Here is a 23,161-nt window from a genome sequence, read left to right on the forward strand (position 1 = left end):
CACGCCTCAAGGTGTATCATAAAGATTTTCAGATTTAAGTTTCAGATGATACATATTGGAGAGTATTAGGATTACTTTTCATTTAGTATTCTTTCTCTCTCCTTTAGCTATAGATTTATGCAATTAAGTCCAATAAGACCTCTCCTTCTGAAATTTTCTTTCTCCCCCTCAATTGATCATTCCATTTAAGAGTTTAGAATCCTAAGATAATGTTCAACAAAATTGTCAATCTCAAAAATGTATTTTCTATAAGTTTCAGCTTATTTTCATAAGACTCAAGGTTTGAGATAAGACAACCTTTATAGAACTCATCTCAAGGTAATTAAAGCATGTCTTGCAATATAAGGAGGTTCATCAAAATCAATCCATAAAATTCAAAGTATGCATCAAAATAAAGTGTCTTTGGGATAGGATACTGAATATCTAAAGCTCCCCCTCAAAAGATGCATTCTTCTTTAATCATTTTAATTGTTGAATTTCAGACTTTAGTAATAAACGTGAATAACACTGAAATTCTGTAATATCAAGAATGTAGAGTAATCTAGTATTATTCCAAAATTTGTAGTAATTACTCTTTCTAATCCTTTACGAACAAGTTATGCTTTCTCATAATCTTAGAGAAAATGTATAGAAATATTAATCAGAAAATGATTCATTTGAAGCTTAGTTTCTTTCAACCGCATTTACATTTTCTTTCTTTTAGAATCATTTGAGTGAGCTGAAATATTTCTAGCTTTAAGATCATTCACTCTATTGATAGAAGTGTTTAATAATGTAGGAGAGAAAAACATATAGATGATTATTGAAATATATATATTTTTAGAACTCAATTTCTTAATCATAGTTTTTCATGAAGCACAATAAATCTTTTTAATATCAAAATAAAATCATATATTTAGAAATTTTTGTTTGCAATCAAGATCATCGAAAGACACATCATTTGAACCGATATTAGTATACTTTGAAGATAAGAAATGATATGTTTCGGATGCGTATCGGAGCAATCACCAAAGGCATCAAAATTAATTCTGTTTTTCTTAAAGTAAGACTTTATTTAAAAATCACATTTAGTTTAAGCTTTTATACAAAATCAGATTCTGAATTACATAGGATTTTCAATAGAGGCTCTCAAACTCATACTTTGAGATATGTATCTTCCACATTATAGCTCATCTTAAATGATTACGATTGAAAATACATATTTCAAACATATAAGAGCATATTCAGAATCTTTGTATTAAATGTTGAGTTTTGGTACGAATTTGAACATTATATACCAAATTTAGGCAAGTTGAAGGATAGAATAAAATTTATTTTCCCTAAATAGAGATATCCTTCTCTTCTTCTTTATTCAACTTTCAGATTTTAGAGATGATTGCTAACAACAAATCTGAAATTTCTTTTCAATAAAACTAAGCAAAAAATGTTATGTAGTATTTCAAACATTCAATCAAGTTGTCCAAGTATGGGGTACTACAAAAGATATTGAGAACCCATAATTTAAAATATCATGCCACATGCAAAATATAGTGTGTGTTAAGTCATACATTAAAATATTAAGAACAAGCATGTCAAGTATCAAAATCAATTCTTTTCAAATAAACTCCCCCTATTTAAATATAATTTTGCACTGATTTCATCCTTAAAGTGTGTTTCCATGTGACTAAAAATTTGAATTGATTCTTTCTTGTATACTTTCATTTACTTTGTTTTTCATTTTTACTTTCTTATGCTCTATACTCTATTTACTCCCTATCCGGTGGAGTTGGGAAGGGGCACGAGGTAAATGTTTTAGCCTCCCTCTTGTGCCGTCCCTAATATGCCCTACACCGAATAGTTGGGTCAAATAGTGCCGGGTACTACCACTAGCCTCCCCATTGGCACCATCCCTATGATGAGCAATATAGAAAGGTTAAAATGTTCACTCCAAACTCTCCCTGTTTGAGTGTAATTAATTATAGATTTTATTCCTTCCAAGTGTGCCGAATATATTATGCTTGTTTTGCTTTTCCTTAAGATTGAAGTACTTGCCTTTGCTCAGATTTTTCATCTCTTGAATAATGTCCATTTTCTTTTCTTTATCTCTCTCTCTTTTTGTTATTCTCAAGTAATTTACATGAAAGAGTAAAATAAAGAGATAATCTTATGTATCATATAGATGTATATTATGCAAACAACATTTTCATTGTGCTCAAGGATTCATAACTTCTCATAAGTTATTTTACATCAAAATTTTAAGCATATACTTGTGTATTTCATGGTTATGACATAGGCAAAGATATATTTTAGTTTGGGCAAACCATGAAACAATTTCTAAAAGTATAAGTCAGTCAATACACATATAGACATGATATCAAAAATTAATAATTAAAGAATTTAATCATGCCATAATAGGATTTAAGTTATTGACTTTGCTCAATTAATTTGTGAGAAAGGTATCTAAAATTACCTATTCATTATATGTTCTTCAAGCCAAACTAGATTTCTTATGTGTGAACTTTTGGCTGAAGAAGATCCTCTCTCTTGTTTGCATGTGAATGTTTAGTGTATCTTACATGAAGATATCCTTCAAGTTGAAATTTCTCATTTTTCTTTCTTGAAGGAAGGTCATTAGTTTCTTTAAGATACAAAGCATTCATCCACCATATATATATATATTTTAATTAGATGACTCAATATGAGATATGACAATAGTTGCATGTTGAGTCACTTTACTCAAGAGATTGCCTAAATATAAGCAAACACATATCACTTGAACTAAAGAGATAAATTCATTAACCAAGATAGTTCAAGGACAAGCATGTGAGGCAATAGACAGATTTATCAAGGTCAAATCAATTTAGTTTAGATTCTATTTGCTTAAGATAATTATCAATAAGATGTGTTAACTAAGTTTTAATCAACTTATCTTAAACGTTTGTTTCTATCAAAATTCAGATTATGACGTATTTGTTATCAATAAAATATGATTAATTAAAGTTAGATTGAAGTCTTGCACAAGGTCACATAATGAGCATACAATCTGGTCTACTTAGCTGTATGATAAAATAATTATTCTATCATGCTTCAATACAGCTTTAACACAATAGATCTACTTTGCTCATCCTTTACAATTTCTACAAGATGGGGTCATAGATATACCTTCTTCACGCCAATCTTCTATAAGAGTTTTCTTGTGGACTAACGTTGGTCAATGAAGATCCCCTTTCCTGTTTGTCTTAATTTGGAGTTTGAGAGAAGATGTTAATTCATTCATCATATTTCAAACTCACCTTGCAATATAACTATTCATATAAATTTTCATTGGTAGAACAAAAATGATGCCATTAATGTGTGCTATGAGCAAGCAAGATATCATAGATTCTTCTTTTTGATGCATAGATTTATCACTATTACTTTCTATCAACAAGGTTACCTAAGCTTTTATATATCAAGCTTTTGATGCTTGTTTTAAATCACATATTGCTTTATCATATATGTAATGTGTAATTTTTAAATATGGTGGTTATTTAACATAGATCTACTTTTTAATGAAATAACCACATAGGAGTGAATTCTACACATTCATTTGACAGAATATAAAGCTCATGAGTCAAGCAAATGATAGTGGTGATCTTTACTTTTAATCATGCAAGAATCAAGATCTATTTCATCTTTTCTTGATTCAGTCTTTTAGTAGTTATCAATTTTTCTTCATTAAGTGCATTTCTGAAAAACTCAATTTTGTTATAATTATTAACAAGTTTTCAGATTGTTATATGTAAAAGATTAACCATATATAATTTGATCTTAGTATCTTGACAGTAAATCATTAGTCTCATAGAGAATAAGACGACTTGATATTTTTGCAACTAAAATCTTTTCATTGAATATTCTATATGCATTGCTTGATGAATGATATCCAAGGATAGACATATCTCTATCAGATTTGGCATTATTTTTCATAAGAACATATCAAGCGTAACATGTACGACTGAAAAATATGAGAGATACGCAATAGTTCATTTTTTATTTTTCAGAAGATCAAAAGAAGTTTTCATCAAAAATAGATCTAATAGAAGTCATATGTATGACAAGTATGGATGATAGCTTTTAAAAGGCATTTAAGTAGATGGCTATCATACAACATTGCCTTGTTCAATTCTTCAAAGATTCTATTAATCCTATTTTACTTATAGTGTTCTTGGTGCAGAAACAATTGTATTCAATATTATTTTCTGTGCACAACTTAACACAAAAATTGGTTTTCAAAACTATGCCGTGATTCATAGTTTGCAAACCTTTATCATTTGATCGCTTTTACAAGATTTAGTAAATACAGAAAAATACTTCAGTTTTATTCTCCAAGAACAAGTCCAATGTAAGCTTTTGAAGACTTAGAGATGGAAACAACATCTTTAGATTTAGAGATGATTTTTGTTTGTTTCCTTAGTTAGCATGCATAGCAAAACTTTGACCTTTAAGTAGATAATCTAAGCAAGCCTATGGCAAGGTCTTTTGAGATTAAGTACATACTAGCATGAGTTGATTCTATGTGCCAAGGATGGTTTCTTTAATCTTGGTATTCATAGTGCATATATTCAAAAGCATACCAAGTACACATTATCATATTGATGATCAATAAAAATAATGCCATGGATAAAAATTCTTAATCAAGCATATAGAGGATTCATAGAGTTATTTTTAATAAATTAATTAATCATTTAGCAACTTATCCAATAATGAGTGGAGCATACAAAAAAAAAATGAAGTGATTTGAATATATTTTCTTTTCATACCCCAAAAAAAAATATCACTTATATCACAAAAATGATTAATACTTTCAAGTTATGTTTTAATCAACTAATAAAGTAATTTCAATACGAGAAGATGTAAGAATTACTTATTTTATTCTTTCTTTCATTTAAATCATTCTTTTTAATTACATTTTAAATTCAATTCTTTAACACATGTCTAGAGCACCCATTGTTTAGATAACATCTTTCATTAGAACCTTGGATAGCTAGACATGCATGCTGAAAGAATAATCATATTTTCAATTTAGGAACCCAAGCTCTTTTGGGTCCTTGTAGGTTAGCTATAATTGTTCCTTTTGGAACCCATATTCTCTTAATAGCTATTTTGTCCATGAATTTACAGATTTTAGGATTACAAGGGATGTATTTCTGTATCCTCTTGTTGAATTTAACAAACTTAGATCGAACATGAGTAGTAGAAAAACTTTTAATTTTCTGTTTCTCCCTTTTTGGTTCATCAAATTTGTAATGTATAGATTTAGGAACAACAGAAGAGATTTTACTTAGCTTTTGTTTATAAGAATCTGTTTTAGAGTAATTAAAAACTGTTTTAACAAACATATTCTTAAACGGTTTTTGGGTGTACCAAGGTTGATATCCTAATGTAACTTTATCAAATTCAGCTCTTTGATTATTTATCATTAGGTTCAATTTTTCAGAGCTGAGGGTAAATCTTTCAACAACAGGTTCTTCTTTAGTTAATCTTCTGTTATCTTCTGAAAGTAACTCATTGTTTTTCTTAAGTTTATCATGACTTTCAGTGAGAAGTTGATCTCTTTGATTTAGTTCTTGATTTTCTTTAATTAAGATTTCAGTTTTACTGGTTAGTTTCAGTTTTTCATCTATTAGAATTTGATTTTCAATCTTCAAGTTTTTGTTCTTACAAATAAGTTTCTTATATTCTAAATACAAATCAGAAAAGGCATCATGGAGTTCATCAAATGTAAAATTGCTTTTAGTTTCAGCATGTACCTCTTGTGCCACCAAGCATGGATTTTCAATGTGATACTGCTCTCCTTCTACACATGATGTTTCAGATTTGTTAGTGCATTCATATTTGTCTTCAAGCATGTTCCATATTTCTTTAGCAGTCATGCAAGAAGATATGCAATTAAACTCATTCCTATCTAGTGCACAATATAGTAGGTTCATGGCTTTTGAATTTTGTTGAGCCATTTTCTCATTATGACTAGTGTTTGTGTGTGTTCCATTGACTATAATGCTCCATAAACTATAATCAACTGATTGTATAAAAATGCGCATGCGTATTTTCCAATGTGTATAGTTTATGCCATTAAATAGTGGAGGTGTATCAATTGATTGTCCTTCTCCTAGAAAACTATCTATTTGAGTTGTCATGATCTTTGGCTCTAGTCGGTTAAGACTACAAATAATATTTGAGCACCTGCTCTGATACCACTTGTTGTCCAGTAGATACAAGCCAAGAGGGGGGGTGAATTGGGTCTTTTAAAACTTTTATGCTACTTCTAAAACTTTTTGATTAACTATGCTAAGTTGTATAGATGCACAGTGAAAGTTAAACTTAGTAAGGGTATGATGTATAAACTTCGACTTGATTAAATATGCTTGCAACTAAAGGATGTGCAGATAAGAATTAAGCAAGCAATTTATCTAAGTAAGTAAGTGTGTTAGTAAGACTATAACAAGAGGCATTACAAACACAAAGGACATATAGTGGTTCGGTGCACCCCAGCACCTACATCCACTCCCCAAGACCTCTTGGGAATTTCACTATAATCCTACAGATTACAGCCGGTTGTTTTACAAGCTCACAACCCAACTTGTTGTTTTACGAGTGCACAACGAACTCGGTCGGTTTTCCCAGACTCACCGACTAGAACCAACCCCGATTGTTTTCCCGGGCTCACAATCAAACCCTTACACGTTGGTTTTACCCTCGGCTCGCCAACAAACCTAAACCCCGTTGGTTTTCCCTTTGGCTCACCAACAAACCTTAAACCCCGTTAGTTTTCCCTTTGGCTCACCAACAAACCTTAACCCCTTGATTCAATCCCTTGATTGAATCAAGTTACAAGATATTAAAAATAAAGTTTAAAACAAATCAAAGCTTCTTAAACAAGCAAATATAACAATATAAACAAATAGAGTAAAGAGAAGCCCTCAAACAAGTTTTGAAGATGAAGGAGCTCGGCTTCTTCTTTACTTGACCCTCTTCTGATTTGGCACGAGGTAGAGGATCACTGAGGCAGCACATGGATGGAGAGGAAGCTTTGGGATTCTCTTGGATGCTCTTCTTCTCTCTATTTCGCTTTGGATGGCCCTTTTGTGCTTATGGGAGATTTTCTTTGTAATCTCTTTTAGATCTCTTTCCTAGATGATCTCTCCCGCTTCCATAACTTCTCTCCTAGCTCTCTTCTTGTTTTTATAGCTTTAGATAACGTGGAAATAAGAATATAGCCGTTAGAGACAAAAATAGAGCCGTTGGACACAGTCTGCACTTCCTGACAATATTACCGTTGGGATCGGAGTCGACTCGCGCGATCAGGAGTCGGCTCGCCTGTTGCAGGAGTCGGCTCGTGTTTTACGGGAGACGACTCGGCCACTGTTCCAAATTTGAATTAATGTGCTTGCTTCGACTGGGAGTCGACTCGACTTAACCCGGAGTCGACTCGCCAACTTCTGGAGCTGACTTGGCAATTCTGGAGTCGGCTCTTCCACTGAAGTCCGTGGATCCAATTTTGAATTTTGTCCACTCGAGTCGACTCGACTGTCCTGGGAGTCGACTCGAATCTCAGAGCCCGAACTCCCGATCCTCTGTCTTTTGGCTCGTCCAGTCTTGGAGTCGACTCGAACTTCCTCGGAGTCGACTCGGCTCTCAGTTTGCGAAACACAGCCTTCTGCCATCTTGGTGTAGCGCTGCCTTGGAGTCGACTCGAGCTGTCTGGGAGTCGACTCGAATCTCAGAGGCAGTAACTTGGTTTTCTGTCTGTTGATGGTCGCGGAGTCTCGGAGTCGACTCGTGCAATGCGGGAGTCGACTCGAATCTCAGAGTCCCAAAAATGCTCTCTGACTTTTTCCTTGTGTTCCGCTGAGAGTCGACTCTTGCTTTCTTTGGAGTCGACCTACCAACCATCGGAGTCGACTCGCGTTCCACTGGAGTCGACTCGAATCTCAGACCCGAAGACTGCTCTCTGATTTTTCTGCCTGTGACTCCTAGGAGTCGACTCATACTTCTCCGGAGTCGACTCGAATTCCACTGGAGTCGACTCGAAGACTGTTCTTTTGAATTTTTCTTTTGATTTTACTCCTCCAATTTGAATCCTTTGAACTTTAAACTTGGGCCAATAAATTGTAGCTTTCTTCCAACTTGAGAGCTTTGGAGGCCTTCTTGTGTTCTTCCAACTTGCTATGTTCCTTGCAAAATAAATATCTTTCTCCTTGCAACATAAACATTAGTATCTATACTTCAAGGTTTTGTGATCATCAAAATCAATCTATGAATCAATCTTTGGGTCATCACCCAAGATGATCTCCGGATCACTGGACCATCAAAGCGTATGGCTCTCCCTGATCACCGGTTCACTCAGCAATTAATGCACTTGCTATCTACGAACCCCGAGCACACCACGGCCGGCGGTTGAACCATTCCAATAGGTCCGATCAACCATGACAACTCGCTGGCTCCGGTCTGATCCGGTCTCATTCTCCACAACGCCATTAATGAGCATGATCGTGCCCAATTATTACGAAGAAGACAATTTCCCCTGTCACCTCCCAGGTAACATAATATCCTTCTATAAAAGGGAACCGGGGAAAAAGGAGGAAAAAGAAAGAGAACAAACATTCTCCTCTTTTACCACACTCATATACTAGCCCCCTCCGACTTAGGCATCGGAGGGCCGGCGCCGGAGATCCCGGCCACCGGCTTCTTGTAGGACTCTCCAGGAGGACGCCACTAGCTGATGCGCCGCCGCCCACCGTTCCAGCAGCGGAGCTCCTCCCCTCTCAGCTCGTGGCCGCCCCCGGGTCTAATTTCCAGCAACAATTAGTTTAGCTAATCCGGATGAACTCTTAGAGAAAACAAGTATTATATTGGCCAACTACAAAAAAGAGCTCAGTAGATGTTTAAATGAAGCAGCTTAAGGTTGGGAGCCTGTACAGCTGCCTAGCAGTTCTAGGTGATCTTATAGAAGTTCTATATATTGTCATAATGAAGAACAAAACAAAGATGTAATATTGTGACAGAAATTAAAGAAAGGGTGTTTTGGAAATGTTAGAGAAGTCATATTTTGAATGGCAATAAAGAGAAAGATGAGCATCATAATAAGAGAACGCATTCTGCGATCAAAACATCACTTGCAAACTAAAAAATATTCACACCCTCTTCTTTCTTGTCGGAAGCACCATTAAAGTGGTTTGACAAAATTAACATGGTTCATACTTAAGCATGCTTCCACATATAAACAGAAATACTAAATCAAGATTATGCAAAATTTTAGTAGTCCATTATTATTTCAATACCAATACTATTTTTTTCTTATTTCATTCTCGAATAGTCTCGGCGGTTACAAAATTTATTCGGATTATATATGTATAGCAATAAAGGTTAAAGACTCCTCAACCATGAAGAGATTGGATTTTAATTGATAAAAGATAAATAAAATAAATATATTTCTGATAGAAGATTGCGTTTTAATAGAATCAAACATTCAAAAAAAAATGCAATTTTATTTTCCTTTACCAAAAGATAAAAGTCTATAAATTCAACTATGAATAGAAAGATAATAACTAATACAAAACATAAAACTCTATAAATTCAATAATGAATAGAAAGATAATAAGTTTCCTTGGAATCTTGTATTAAGCCAAGAGTACACGTATTCTCCTCTCGTGCCAAATACCAAGTAGTTAATAACCTATCCATCCGCGGGAAGTCACCACGAAAATTTCATTTTTCGCCTCCTCGGCTCCCCCCTTCCCCCGAATCCGTCCACCATGTCGACGTCCAGGCTTCGAGGGTTCGAACCGGCCGACTCTATCCCTAATCCTAGCGAGAATAGAAGAAAACAGCGTATCGATCTCGGAAACGGCAGCGAGGTCATCTACATCCCGCGATTCGTGCCTCGCGACCAGGCGTGGGATTGGTTCCAGTATCTCGACAAAGAGATCCCGTGGACGAGACCTACGATTCACGTCTTCGGCAAATCTTGTCTCCAGGTATGAACTATTCCCCTCTGAAACAATTCGTCGTACAGATTTACCCTATAAACCTATTCTAATTTCTGAGATTTTTTGCCTCAGTATAACGAGATCCTAAAGACTTGATCTTGAGAACAAGAACATATTCTAATCTGTGGGATTTTGCCCCATTTTTTTTTGGTTCATAAAGATTTTATCTTGAACACATAATCATTGGAATGTATATCTGTTTTTGCTTTAAAGGTTTGCTTTCTTGTGTTTCATTAAAATTCCTTGCTTTGGGCATTGGATAAATGGTGGATAGTAATTTAACTCATAAAGTTTGTGGGTAAATCTTATCAAGTGGAAAAGTCTTGTAATGCTTAATTTCAAATGTGTATCCTGTAAGTGGCAAGTTCTTAATTTTGAAAGTGTTGAGAACTACGGTGTTACAAATTATCCATATCTCTTCAAATGTTTCTCTGTGAGTTACAAGAGAACTTGACTCTACTTGCACCCATGAGACTTTCCTTTGAATGCATAAGTTGTTTTACTGATGAAAAAAGTAGAAGATGTGAGGAAGCAAAGCTTTTAGGAAGTGAAAGGAATACACATAGAAGTGTTGGATGGTGTAAAACTGTCTAGGTCATTAATGTTCTTTGTTCACATTTTAAGAATAAAATTATCATCTAGATTGATAATACTTCATGATTGTAACGTACACGAAGAACGTAGAAGTGTTGGATGCATAAACATGTCGAACAGAACCATCAGAGATGTCTCAGGTTCACAGTAACCACTGTATAGAAGAAGAATGTCAAAAGAGCAGTTAGCTAATCGTAATGTAGAGTTCATAATGTACAGTAATAATAGTATTGTATGAGTCACCAAGCCATATGACCATTGTGGAAACTTAGATTTGCACAATAACAAAGATTTTGCATTGATCTTTTCTCTTCTATGGAAATAAGGGAAATTCCAATTCTATGTCAATGTGCTTCATTACTTTTGAACATATTAGGCAGTTTGCTATTTGAACATCGTTCAACTATTACTATCCGAAGTAGTGGCATTTGTGTTCCCAAGCCATGTTGTAGACAAGAAAACTAGGCGGCATTTTAGGTAACTCAAATTTCCCACTTAAGATGTGCAGAATTACCTGCTCTTTTTTTCTTTTGAGAAAGGGGAGAATACTACTAAAGATGATTAAATTAGTAAGTTTATTTTTATTGATTTGATTACTAGCCCGACTACTGTCATGGAAGCTCATAGCTCCAAAAGAAGAGTCAGAAGAAAAAGAAAAAGGAAAAGAAGAATAAACAAGGAGTTGTTGTCCCTTGATGGTAGTGAAGAATGCAAAATAGAGAAGCGCAGACAATGCTGAAGTGGTGCAACCTGATTTGGTAAATTAGATTTTACATGAATATTGTGCATACTTACAAGAACAATTCTCGAATAGCTCATCATTAATTAGATGAGTGTTCAGATTAATCTCCTTTGGCATATCAATTATGTGCGTTTGAGACAAAAGCATGCATGTTTCGTCATGTGGGAGGCATACCTTTGCTACAATCTTGATGTTCATTGTGTAAAGAAAGTTATAGTTTGTGATTTTTAAAGATGCTATATCACATGGGGTGATTGTAGTATCCATGAATGATTAAGAACCCTGACACTACATAAGACGATCTTTTAAAGAGCATAGGGAAAAATACATTTGCCCCCCCTCCCCTTACTGAGTCTGAGTTACACTTGGCCCCCCTCAAATTTATAAAGGTTTAGACCAGTCAACAAAGTTATATTTCCATCACAAACCAACCCTTCCATGCATTTCCCTACTGACAGCATTGGCAACAATGTTTAAATGACCAAAATACCCTTATTATTTTTGAGAAAGACTTCAATTATGTGTTCCTTTCTTTCACTCTCTAAATTTTTGAAAATGAACCTAATGCTTGCCACCTCCTACGCACTTTCTCACCACCCCTCTGCCTCCATTACCGGTTTCACTACCACCCGCCACTTTGACTTCTATGCCAAGGAGGTTGCTTATGAGTGTTGACGCCCGTCTTCGCAACTGGCCCTCGTCCCAGACTTTGCAATGCAAACCCACATCATGTGAATCACCACCATTGCCACCACCATTGCCACATGACTACCATTATTACCATCACCATCATCATCACCTCCACCAATACCAACATCCACCATCTCCAGGGAACTACCACCACCACCACCACCACCAATACCAATATCAACACAACCACCATCACCGCCATTACCACATCCATCATCACCATGACCTTGAAGTGGTCCTCATTGCCCATGTATTCCTCTCAGCCCAACCCCTAACCGCTAGCTCATCCCTCCTGAACACAACATTGCCAGAGGTCATATCAAATGCATCAATCCTCTACATACAACTAAATAAAAAAGAAATGAGTCCTGGATTAAAGAAGAATTTTAGCTTTCTTAAATTAAAACTTGGAAAATGCACAAAAGAGAAACAAATTCAATTCATATCTATTTTTGTATTAATGTATTATTTCTACGCGCTTAAACTCACCTGTCCAAGTTGGAGCTATTTCCAGAAAACCATTGTTTTTTTATGAAGAGCTATATTCTTTCATGCGATTGGTTTGGTACAGATCAATGGAAACGAAGAGATCTTTTATGATTACATCCTTCAATCCTTCGCTGAGGCTAGGGGGCACTCCTCAGCTTGAAGTTGGACTTGGAGGGGAAGCAATTGATGTAGTTTTTGATAATAAGGTACTTGTTCTCCACCTCCATCCTAATTTCGTGACTTGCTCCCCTTCTTGCAGTCTTAGAGCCCAATTAGCAAGTATATATGGAGAAGACACGGATGGGTTATTGTTCAACTTCCCAATAGAGTCACTGCCATGAGATCAAGAGGATTGTGGTTGAGAAATTACATAAGAAAATCGACGAGGGGAAGTAGAGGGCGGGGAAAGTAGAGGATGGATGACAGAGGGTAGAAGATGGCAAGCTTGATGTTGCAACTTGGCCTTCTCGAGACTTGGGTGACCACTAGGTCGTTGAGGATGGCTAGCGGCAGTTGCCGTAGCCACTTTGATGCTAGAAAACAACAATGATGACCCCTGTTGCTATTGGTAGAGGTAGAATGTGTCAGGATTCCATCGCACAAATCTCGTCAAGTTTGGACTTGACTTCACAACTGCATGGGACCTCTTGGTGGCGAATAGGTATTGGATGGTGGATATGATGGAGGAGGGAGAGTGGTGAAGCCGATCTTTGAGCTTCACTATGAGATGAGGGGGAGAGAGAGAGAGCTTGGGCTTTGAAGGGGATAAAGTTGAGAGAGAGAGAGGGAATAATAGCAGAACACCAGGATAGAGAGAGTTTGGGCTGTGAAAGTACCCAACAACTTTGCCATTACTCATGGGTTCTTTGTCGGACTTTTTAACTGTGACCTTGACAACTAGAGACCCTTGCGCTACATCATCCTTTAGCACTGAAAGGGGAAAATAGAAAGGAAAAATAGAGGATCTAAGAGATTTTCTTCCTAAATTGGATAGGCAAGGGTATATTAGAGATTTTTCAAAATTTTAAAGCTTGCGTGATATGAGTGAGTCTGGGCGCAATGGTAAGGCTACTCCATTAATTCGTGAACATAGAGATCATAGGTTCAGAACATAGAAACGGCCTTTCCGCATGTGGGGTTAAGGCTGCGTATATCTGACTCTTCCTAACCCCGCAATAGTGAGAGCCTTGTGCACTGTGCTGCCCATTTTAAAACTCACACGATGGTCATATGAGCTTTTTACTACAGTTAGATTTATCTCTAGTTAATACAGATGGACGAAAGAGCCACTTTTTAAAGTTGTGGGCTGTTTTGAGACTTTTTAAAGTCCAAGGGAGCCAAGTGTATCTTGAGCACAATACAAGGGGGTAAAGAGTATATTTCAGAAGAGCATAATGACTCTTTATGGCCAACATCAAGAAGATGTTTCAAAAAAACCCAATGCAAGTATTGAAGAGTGTTAACTGCATAGATAGCATGATACTGATGGCTAAACAGTTCCAAAAGGCTCCAAGGTTGCTTGTAAACTTCTCAGTCTCAAGATAGATCTCATCAAGAAAGAATTATTATATCTATTTGATAGAAAGTTTAGGTGCCCCCCCCCCCCCCCAAAAAAAAAAAAAAAAATGAATGGCAACCATTTAATGAATGTTGGCTGTCTTCATGGTCTGTGCAAAGACTTTTTCCTTTTTTGTTATACTTGTATACTCCATTCCATATTTCCATTCACCCAAGCATTCGTTGAGTCGTGGAGCATTCTGTTCAAGTCTTTCTATTGATGTTCACTTTCTGGATGTAGTTGGAGTCAAGAAAGACCATCCTAGAAGGATTTAGTTTGGTTGCATTGAAGAGTGCGGAACAATGTTCTCCACCAGTCTAGATGTCTGTTATCTTCATTATAAGATTGTCTTCCACAATAATCAGAATGGATGTTAAAAATAATAGAAGAGTACTTAAATTGATCACGTCCAAAGTGTTTGAGTACTTAATAGAAGACTTTACAAGATGCAAACAACTTGTCAATGCACTTGGAATATCTTTTTCATCTATTTTAATATAGTTTATTATGGATGCATTATATTAATAAACAAACTAAACAAACTTGTTTGGACATGCCTTTGCATGAAGCAAAAGTTGTATCCTGAACTGTCTGTAGCTACATGCCTGTAGTATGCAGCGATTGCTTGATATATTACATAAACAGTAAACTTAGGGAGAGATAAAAGGGGGAGATGAAATTGAAATTTATCAAGTAGAAAGAAGGAGCAAAAGAGCTCATCACTTTTTATCAGTGTTCATCTCCTCACTTTTATATGTTGCGGGGGAAAGTTAGCAAAATTAAGAAGTGTTCATCAATTTGACAATTTCAATAGAGCTACCCTGCATTTCTAATACGTGCTTGTCAATTCCATCAGCACCTCGGAGTTCTGCATCATTATCCTTATATGGCATTGAGACTAAATTCTATTATCTCTATGTCATCATGGTGCAGCCCTAGGATGAATGTACCCTTGGAGAGAATGAGTTCTAGTTGCCAATGATTAAGTCAATTCTCATCAATACATAGCAAGGCTAACTGATTTAAATTAATTATGAGTCAACAAGATGTTGTGGAGATGTGTAGATTTACAATAATTCACTGGGTGGGTTTGGGGTACTTGCTTTAACAAATGAGAAGCTTCACAAATGAATTATATGCAGTTGAGTCTCAGAAGAAAAAAAAACAAAATCATGTTATAGTATTTATGACAACCTGTTTATCCACAATAATTTCTTTTGGGTCTCACTATTTTGTAATATTGAGGAGATGGTTATCTTAACTAGGAAATGATAGGATGGAGGCTACAAGTTAATTTTCTTAATTTACCAACTTATCTTTCTACTTTCTTTTTTGACTATGCAAAAGGGTTCAATCTTAAATTATGTATGATCAATTTTCTGCAGCCCAGAGACACATGTTATGTTGCAAGTGAAGGGCTTACAGAATTAAAATATAGTGGGTATCAGCCTCATGCATATTCTTGGGATGACTACCCTGTGCTTAAAGACATTCTGAAGGCGGTGAGTGCTCTTCCACATGCAGGTGTAGCTAGCGGTATACAATGAATTTTTGATTTTTATTGTAATTACAACTGCAAATGAGGGACATTAGTATTAAATTGCAAATCAACTATATGGCATCATCTGTATCAATAAAAATTTTTTGTTTGACTACTGTCTTTGGGTTGCCTGTTTCTTGTTTCGAGTGACTTGCTGAATTATATATATTGGCAGGTCCATGAGGCACTTCCAGGAAGTAAATTTAATAGCTTGTTATTGAATAGATACAAGAGTGGCTCAGACTATGTGGCCTGGCATTCTGATGATGAGAAGTTGTATGGACCAACTCCAGAAATTGCATCAGTCTCCTTTGGATGCGAACGAGAATTTCTATTGAGGAAGAAGCCAGCCAAAACACCTCAAGGTATGTCAACTCTGACATTTATCTGATTCCTAATTTTCAGTTTCTGGAAAAAAAAAAGCAATATTAAGGTTTATGATATTGGAAGTCCTGTTAATTACATGTTCCAATGCTACACCAGCTGCTCGAGGTGCAGAAAAATCAGCAGGCAAGCGACCAAAGGGCAGCCCCTCAGACCAGCATGGCTTTGTGCTGAGGCATGGCTCTTTGCTAGTGATGAGAGGCTACACGCAGAGAGATTGGGTTCACTCAATACCCAAGCGCGTGAAAGCTAATTCTGTTAGGATCAACCTCACTTTCAGGCTTGTACCGACCTGAAGATCTACAGGACAACTACTGACAGAGATCAGTGTTACTGGTTCAAGAAGGAATTTATCTCGATTGTAGTGGAAACCAAATAGGCCTCTTGCCCTCAAGATCTTGTACCCCATTCGAGGTATTTAATTTCCCAATCTGGTTTCTTTAACACCATTTTTTGAGGATAATTTTGCTCTCACAATATTCTAAATATAGTTCTTTTGCTGCATGTAAGAGTTAATACATTCACATACCTACCTAATATGGTCAAACCTTGATGGCCATCTCAAATCATCCTAGATTAGCTCGCATATTCCAAGCACAATTTTCTGATATATCATTACGTAAAGTAGTCCATCTTGTTGGCTTCCTCTTTACCATTTTCTCTCTTGGCTTCTTTGAGAAGGAGACACAAGAGCCTCTTGTAGATGTCCATCACAGCCTCAAGCTTGTCAATGGCCCTCTCCTGTCCTTCACTGCTACACAAGCATTCATCCACTTCTCTCAGCTCGTTAACATTTCTACCCATCTCCCTCTCACAAAACCGCCCATCCCATTGGACACGACTTCAATTCCCTTTCGAGCTCCATTGATCGCATTGATCCCTTTCACCACTATAAGATCGCTAAGGGCACCCCCCGCAAGTCCAATAATCCGAACCACCGATCTGCTCTCTACATCCCAAATCCTTATGATCCCATCTTCGGAAGCTGATATCAAGTTCTGATGCCCATGTGCCATTGCCACTGCCATCACTGCCCCATTCGGCTCTGATTCCCATGCTGTAACCTCTGCTCCAGCATCTCGTAGCTTTCTTCCTCCTACTCTTGGTACAACATATATGCTCCCAGCTGATCCACCAGCATAGAACTCAGAACTAGTAGGATCCACAGCAACACACCAAATTGCGCACAGGAATTGCACAGTTCGCAGCTTGACACCATCTGCCAGGCTCCAAAGCTTACAGTGCAATCAAGCGAGCTTGAAACTACAGTTGCATTGCATCCGCCTGGCCCTGCAGCGATGCCTGTCACCGACGGGCCATGCGCAGAGAATTGGTTCAATGCAAGTTGGGCAGAATCCTCTTCGTTGGAGGCATCATCTAGAAGTCGAAGGATTGGGAATATTGCTATGGTGCGATCATCTCTGCTCGATATTATTTGAGAGCCATCGTCGTTGACGACGAGACACGGCACAGGCTGGCGGTGTGCCCGAACGAGTTACACAGATTACTGGAGCGAAGAGAGAAGGCATGGATGCAGCCAGAGAGGCCCCCAGAGAAAAGGTAGGAACCGTCTGGAGTCGCAGCGAGGGGAGCTACTGGTTCAGCGGCCTGGATGCAGTGGAGAGCGGTAGAGGACCGTCAGTTGTAGAGCCTGATGAAGCCTGCAGCAGCAGCTGAAATGTGCGAAGCGGCAATGTGGGTGTTGCTAGCGAGGGCGAGCCCTTTGCAAGGGGAGCGGCTGCTGGAGAAGTGGGCAAGCATGGTGCCGGTGAGAGGGTCATGGGCTGTGATGGGCTTGTCGGGGGAGCTGGTGAGGATGACCTCCCTCCAGAAGGATGCCATGGCTGTTATTAGAATTCAAGGAATGAAGCAAGCTTTGTAAGAGCATAAGTAAGAGCATAAGAAAGGATGAAAAGAAACATGATAAATATGGATACCATGCAAAGGCAGGTCAGCACCGTTAACAAGCGCAGGATGTATACTGTTATCAGCAGGAGAAAGGTGGAAATGGTCGAGGAGAGAACGTTGGAAACGAGGTGAGTTTTGTAATACCTAGGCCCAAAAATCAACTGGCCCAATACCCTTTTTGGGCCTATATTTGAGCATTGGGCCTTGACATCTAATGGGCCAACTGGGATCCATGGTTGGCAGCCCATTTGATGGCTGCCACCTCATGCTATATGGATGGAAGTGACTAGGCCAGGTGGGAATCAGAGGAGGGTCCAGCTGTTAGACCCTTTATTGGGGGAAGCTGGGGTGACACCTCACCCCAGCTAAAGGCGGTTACACCGCTTAAGAAGGCCTAGTTAAACCCTTTACCATGCCTGGTTCCCCCTCTAAAAATCTCAGGTGAATCGACAGAGGAGGTGTTGGAGTGGAGGCACTGGAGCACGGGACACTGCAATCCCTTTCAGAATCAAGGTAAATTCCTTCCGGCTACCTCCCTTCAATTTGTTCAACATACGAATTTAAAAGGAAGAAAGAAAAGAACAAAGAGGGGGAGAGAGCACTCACCTTGGTCGATCCGCCGTGCCGCCGTCTTCGGCTGCAGTATAGAGGCCCCTTTTCTCTCTCTTGCTCTCAGGGAGGGAATGAACTCTCGCCCTTTTTTTCCCCTCTTGTTTCACAGGAAAGAAATGAGGGGAGGGCGATGAAGAAAAGAAAGAAAAGAATGAAAGAATGAAAGAAAGAAAGAAAGAAGAGAGGGAAGAGGGGACTTACCCGTGTGCGGCCGCGAGTGTTGCCGACATTGCGGGGAGCGGCCATAAACGTCGCGGGAGCCGCCGGCCTCGGCTTGGCCACAGGCAGCAGGCCCAGCTGCGGGCATCGGCGGCAGGCGCCACCGGCCGTGGCCTGGCCCTCCCAAGCTCGCCTTTCTTTCTTCACGGGAGAAGAATAGAGAGAGGAAGAGAGTGCTTGGGGCGAGAGAGAATATGGGAGGTTTGAGAAGGGAGAATGAGGAGGAGAAGAGAGAGAAAGAAGAGGCGAAGAGAGGGAAAGAGAAGGAGATGGAAGAAGAAGAAGAGAGGAAAAGAGAGAGGGAGAGCTACGGGAAGAAAAAGAAAAAGGAGTAGGGAAGCTTCGGGAAGAAGCAAGGAAGAAAAGGAAAAAGAAAATAAAAAGAAAAGAAAAAGAAAAGAGAAAGAGAGTGGGTTAATGGGTTGGGTTCGGGTTAACGGGTTGGGTCCGAACCCGAACCAATGCAATTCGATTTAAAGAAATTAAATCGATTTGGGTCAGCTCGGATTGGGTCTGATCTAAATCCAACTAGGTTGGGATTTAAATTGATTAAGCCAAATAAAATTAATTGGGTTGGGTCCAAGTTTAATTGGGTCTGAACCCAATCAAATTGGACTGTGTACTGATTGGACTCGGACTGGCCTTGGGTCAAGCCCAAAGTATTTTAAAATGATGGATTAAATTGGATTCAGTGGGCCCGGGTCGGCCCTAATCCAAGCTCAAGTAAACTGTTTAGAGACCAATTTAGCCTTGGGCTGACTCTGACTCAAGCCCAAATGAGCTACATTGACCTTGGACCAAAATTAAACCCAATTAGACTTGGGTTGAGCCTAATGACCCAATCAGAAGACCAAATTGACTAGAAAGGGGCTAGACCCAATCATGAACCAGGCCCAATCCCTTAATTAAAAATCCAATTGACCTATGCGGACCCAATCTGGTTTTAAACCGAGCCCAAAGGCTCCAAATTGGGTAAATTGGACTTGGGCTAGATCCTTGGTTGGGATCCAATCAAGTAAGTTCATGGTACGATGAACTAAGAAATTATATAATAAATGAATAAGGAATAATGTGATCCTTATGATAATGTTTTAGGTGATCGAGGATTTGTCACCCAGATTTGAGGAATTGGAAAGCAAATTAACTATAAGTAACCTGCCTTAATCTTATTACCTTATGGATCATGTATGTATCATATTTTATAAAGATTTTAAAGTGTTATTCATGCATTCTGAATTATGTATGAGATGTATTATGATGTTATAAATGCATTGAACATAAGATCAGTTGTTAATTGCTATTAACGAGCTTTCATTCTACCTATGTGTACTATTTGTGAAAAATACTACTTATGGGCTCTCAGGTGCTATGGATGGCCCCCGCCAGTAGGTAAGAATAACTGAGCGTATGATCCCCGCCAGTGGGTAAGAATAACTGAGCGTATGGCCTCCGGCAGTGGGTGAGAATAACTGAACGTATGGCCCCCACCAGTGGGTGACAAATAACTAAGCGTGTGATCCATGCCGTGGGAGTTAAGTGCGGCAACCTGAGAGTGTAGGCTTTAAACCTGAATTACCGGCATAAAGTTTTACGATGCATTTCTCATGAAAAGATATGTTGTTACATGCACCGATTTACCGGCTCAGTATAAATATTTTATTATAAAAAGCTATTAGTTGATGCATATGTTAGCTTCTCAAACCCTGCTTAAAAATGTTTAGTATTATTTTTGATCCAGTAAGATTATGCAGAATTACTTACTGAGCTATGTAACTTATACTCATTTATTTATATTTTTTTTCAGATCACCCCCAGGGATAGCAGTAAAAGACTTCAGCATCAGGGTTCTTTCTCTTTGGGTAAACATACATTTTGTATACATAAACTGTTTAGAAGCTCTGTACTTTGCAATTTCTAGTAAGTTACACTGGAAATGTTACATATGAAAGCATATCAGTTTAACTACCCTGTGATTCATGTATGAGATTTTGTGCTATCGTGGGCGGTAGTCGGCGATAGCACGGCCGTGCTACGGATTCGGATCCGGGTTGTGACAAGTTTTAAAAGGACTCTTTGTTTTTTTTTTTCTTGGTGGGGAGGTCTGAAGAATGTGAGGGCCATTGCTAACTTTTCTCATGACTGTAATTGGTGCTTTCAAACTTGGAACATTGTCTTCCTTTAATGGGAGAGGAAGTAGGTGAGATGAACGTCGGCAGTGTGAGAAGGTCAGTTTGGAGTCTTGGACTCATCTGAAACATTGCTATGGCTGGCTAGCTGCCAACCAAGGGTTTTCATGCCACTGTCAACCTAAAACAAGATGACGTATGAGTTGGGTAGCCCAAGGGAAGCCACGAGGCAGTTTGAGTTGGCTGGAATTCTGAAGAGTTGAAAGTGGACTAGGCTCTTTTCTTTTTGGGTCTCCTTGGTTAAAACACATGGAATATGCTTGTGAAACAATACTTATTTCTAAATCCTGATGTATTAATGATGGAAAAGAGGAAATCTACCTGTCCAGGCCCAATTTGATGGCTACCCCCCCAATTCCCCCCCCCCCCCCCCCCCCCGCGGTCATGCCATTTATACTTAGCAACCTGAGTCTTTGGTTGTGCATCATTTGAGCCTGAATGATTATAGGGTACGTGAATCTCTCTCTCATTTTCTCTAAAAAAGAATTTTATATTATTTAACATGAATTGTGTCGATGGACCCCAAACATTTTATAGATAATTTTGCTATTAAATCAAAATAAAATTTTATTTTTAATTAAGAAATAGTTCTGCTCTTCTGTACCTCATATATTTGGAAAGAGCGAAACGTTAATTGCAAATCCAAATAAGGGTGAGAACAAAATTAGAGAACTCTCTTGTACAAAAGTGAAAACACATAGAGCACTGCTACTCGTAGCACCACTCTAATCCCCGAACCATTCTTGTGATGGCCTGTTCCGCTCGACCAGCCTGATCCGAACTTGGACCAACCCAAGCTCACATAAAAAAAAGGTAAAATAGAGAGGAAGATGGGAGTCTTCTTCTTTGTTCAACCCCAGGTGGGAGTCGACTGCCAAGAGCCAAGGTAACATTGTGATCTTCGTTCTCTTCCCTTTTTCTTCTTTCCATGTCTTGGAATCATGGTCGTCGGCCGAAAAATTGGCCAGAAATTGCTCGAAAAAAAGGATCCCTTGCTTTTCTCTATTTTGCCTTCTTTTCCCCTTTTTCGACGACCGCCGCAGTTGACACTCGTCGTCGAAAGTCTTGGCCTCTCCCCTATGTCGACCTTTGGCCGATGCCAAAGCCCCTAGCCGCCGAGAAGTGGATTGCGACCCAAGATCGATCGAGCCATAACCTCTTGTTCGACTCTATTTTTGGGATGATTCCAACCGACCACCTGCTGCCGCCTGTTGATCGCCGTTGCCGCTTGCTGCTACTTCACCGGACCGTGACCACGGCGGCCACCATCCCACCTCTCTTCCTCCCCTATTTACCGAGAAAGAAAGAAGGATAGAAGAAGAGAAGAAGAAGAAGAAGAGAGAGTCACCCCTCTCTTGTTTTTCTCACTTCCTTCTCTCTCATCTCCCTATTTCTCTCTCCAAGAAGACCTATGGATCCACGAATCGTGTCCCATCGATTTAATCTATAAATCTGAGTTGATCCCTGAAAAGAGACCCTAAACTATCCTAGTGCCCGAGTCGCCTACTGGACCAATTACCCCGGCCCTATTGAATGTCCCTAAAACTCGCTTGTTGATTGATCTTAGCCTGATTGAGTCCAATTCATTGAAAGAATCGTCTAGATCTGATCTTTTTTTTATCATTTTATTAAAATTATCAATTAAAAATTAATTTTGTTGTTAATATTTTAAATAGGTCTAGCGGAGCCATCTAGCGAAGTTTGACGGTCTAAGACGAAAGAGGTAAATAGACCTTACACTCCTTATTATTTTTTAAATAATCATTTCGTGCTAAAATTTGCTTGTGAAAAATCATGCTTTTCTTAGAATTATGGATCATCATATGTGTTATAAAAATTATGCCTTATTATGAAAAATAGTTCTATAAATATTTTAATGAAAATAGTTTTGTTATGAAATATGAATTTGATCGTGCCATTTAGTATTTTTTATCTATTTATATGTATGTTTTGTAAAAAAGAAGAAGTTTTCTAAAGGCTTTCAGATAGCTATGTATAATCTCTAGAACGGAGAAAATCGACGCCAGGAGCTAGTATCCATACGAACACAGGCCCCACTAGTAGATATAAAGTTGGCATACGAAACATAAATCTATATTGATTACGAATATGGGCCCTGTCACGAGTATAAGGTTACCGTAGCATGAATATCTGTGAGCAATATTTGAACTTTGATATGACTAAATGGCAAAAGAACAACTTATGTATTTATATGAAAATATACTTGGAACT

General features: G+C 38.2%; 2 protein-coding genes across 3 annotated transcripts; one reads left to right on the plus strand and one right to left on the minus strand.

Moving 5' to 3' along the window:
* The first annotated feature begins 9,690 nt into the window (after positions 1–9,690).
* Positions 9,691–20,705, plus strand: LOC120107605 (DNA oxidative demethylase ALKBH2-like). Of its 2 annotated transcripts, XR_005509315.1 has the most exons (5): positions 9,692–9,995; positions 15,466–15,582; positions 15,796–15,985; positions 16,104–16,418; positions 20,548–20,705. XR_005509315.1 is itself a non-coding variant. In XM_039120939.1 (4 exons), the coding sequence occupies exons 1-4, from the start codon at positions 9,774–9,776 to the stop codon at positions 16,298–16,300; spliced, it is 726 nt and encodes a 241-aa protein (XP_038976867.1). In that variant the 5' UTR covers positions 9,691–9,773; the 3' UTR covers positions 16,301–16,508. The 2 variants fall into 2 exon arrangements, 1 of the variants encoding a protein (XP_038976867.1); XM_039120939.1 differs by lacking the exon at positions 20,548–20,705 and having other exon boundaries at positions 9,691–9,995; positions 16,104–16,508.
* On the minus strand, positions 16,784–17,846 carry LOC103720696 (protein ROOT INITIATION DEFECTIVE 3-like). Its single transcript, XM_008810529.1, has 2 exons — positions 17,666–17,846; positions 16,784–17,223 (listed from the first exon to the last, which is right to left on the minus strand). Exons 1-2 carry the CDS (start codon positions 17,844–17,846, stop codon positions 16,784–16,786), a joined length of 621 nt encoding a protein of 206 aa, XP_008808751.1.
* Positions 20,706–23,161: the final 2,456 nt, after the last annotated feature.

This window comes from Phoenix dactylifera, unplaced genomic scaffold (genome assembly GCF_009389715.1).
Source record: "Phoenix dactylifera cultivar Barhee BC4 unplaced genomic scaffold, palm_55x_up_171113_PBpolish2nd_filt_p 000920F, whole genome shotgun sequence".
Lineage (NCBI taxonomy): Eukaryota > Viridiplantae > Streptophyta > Magnoliopsida > Arecales > Arecaceae > Phoenix > Phoenix dactylifera.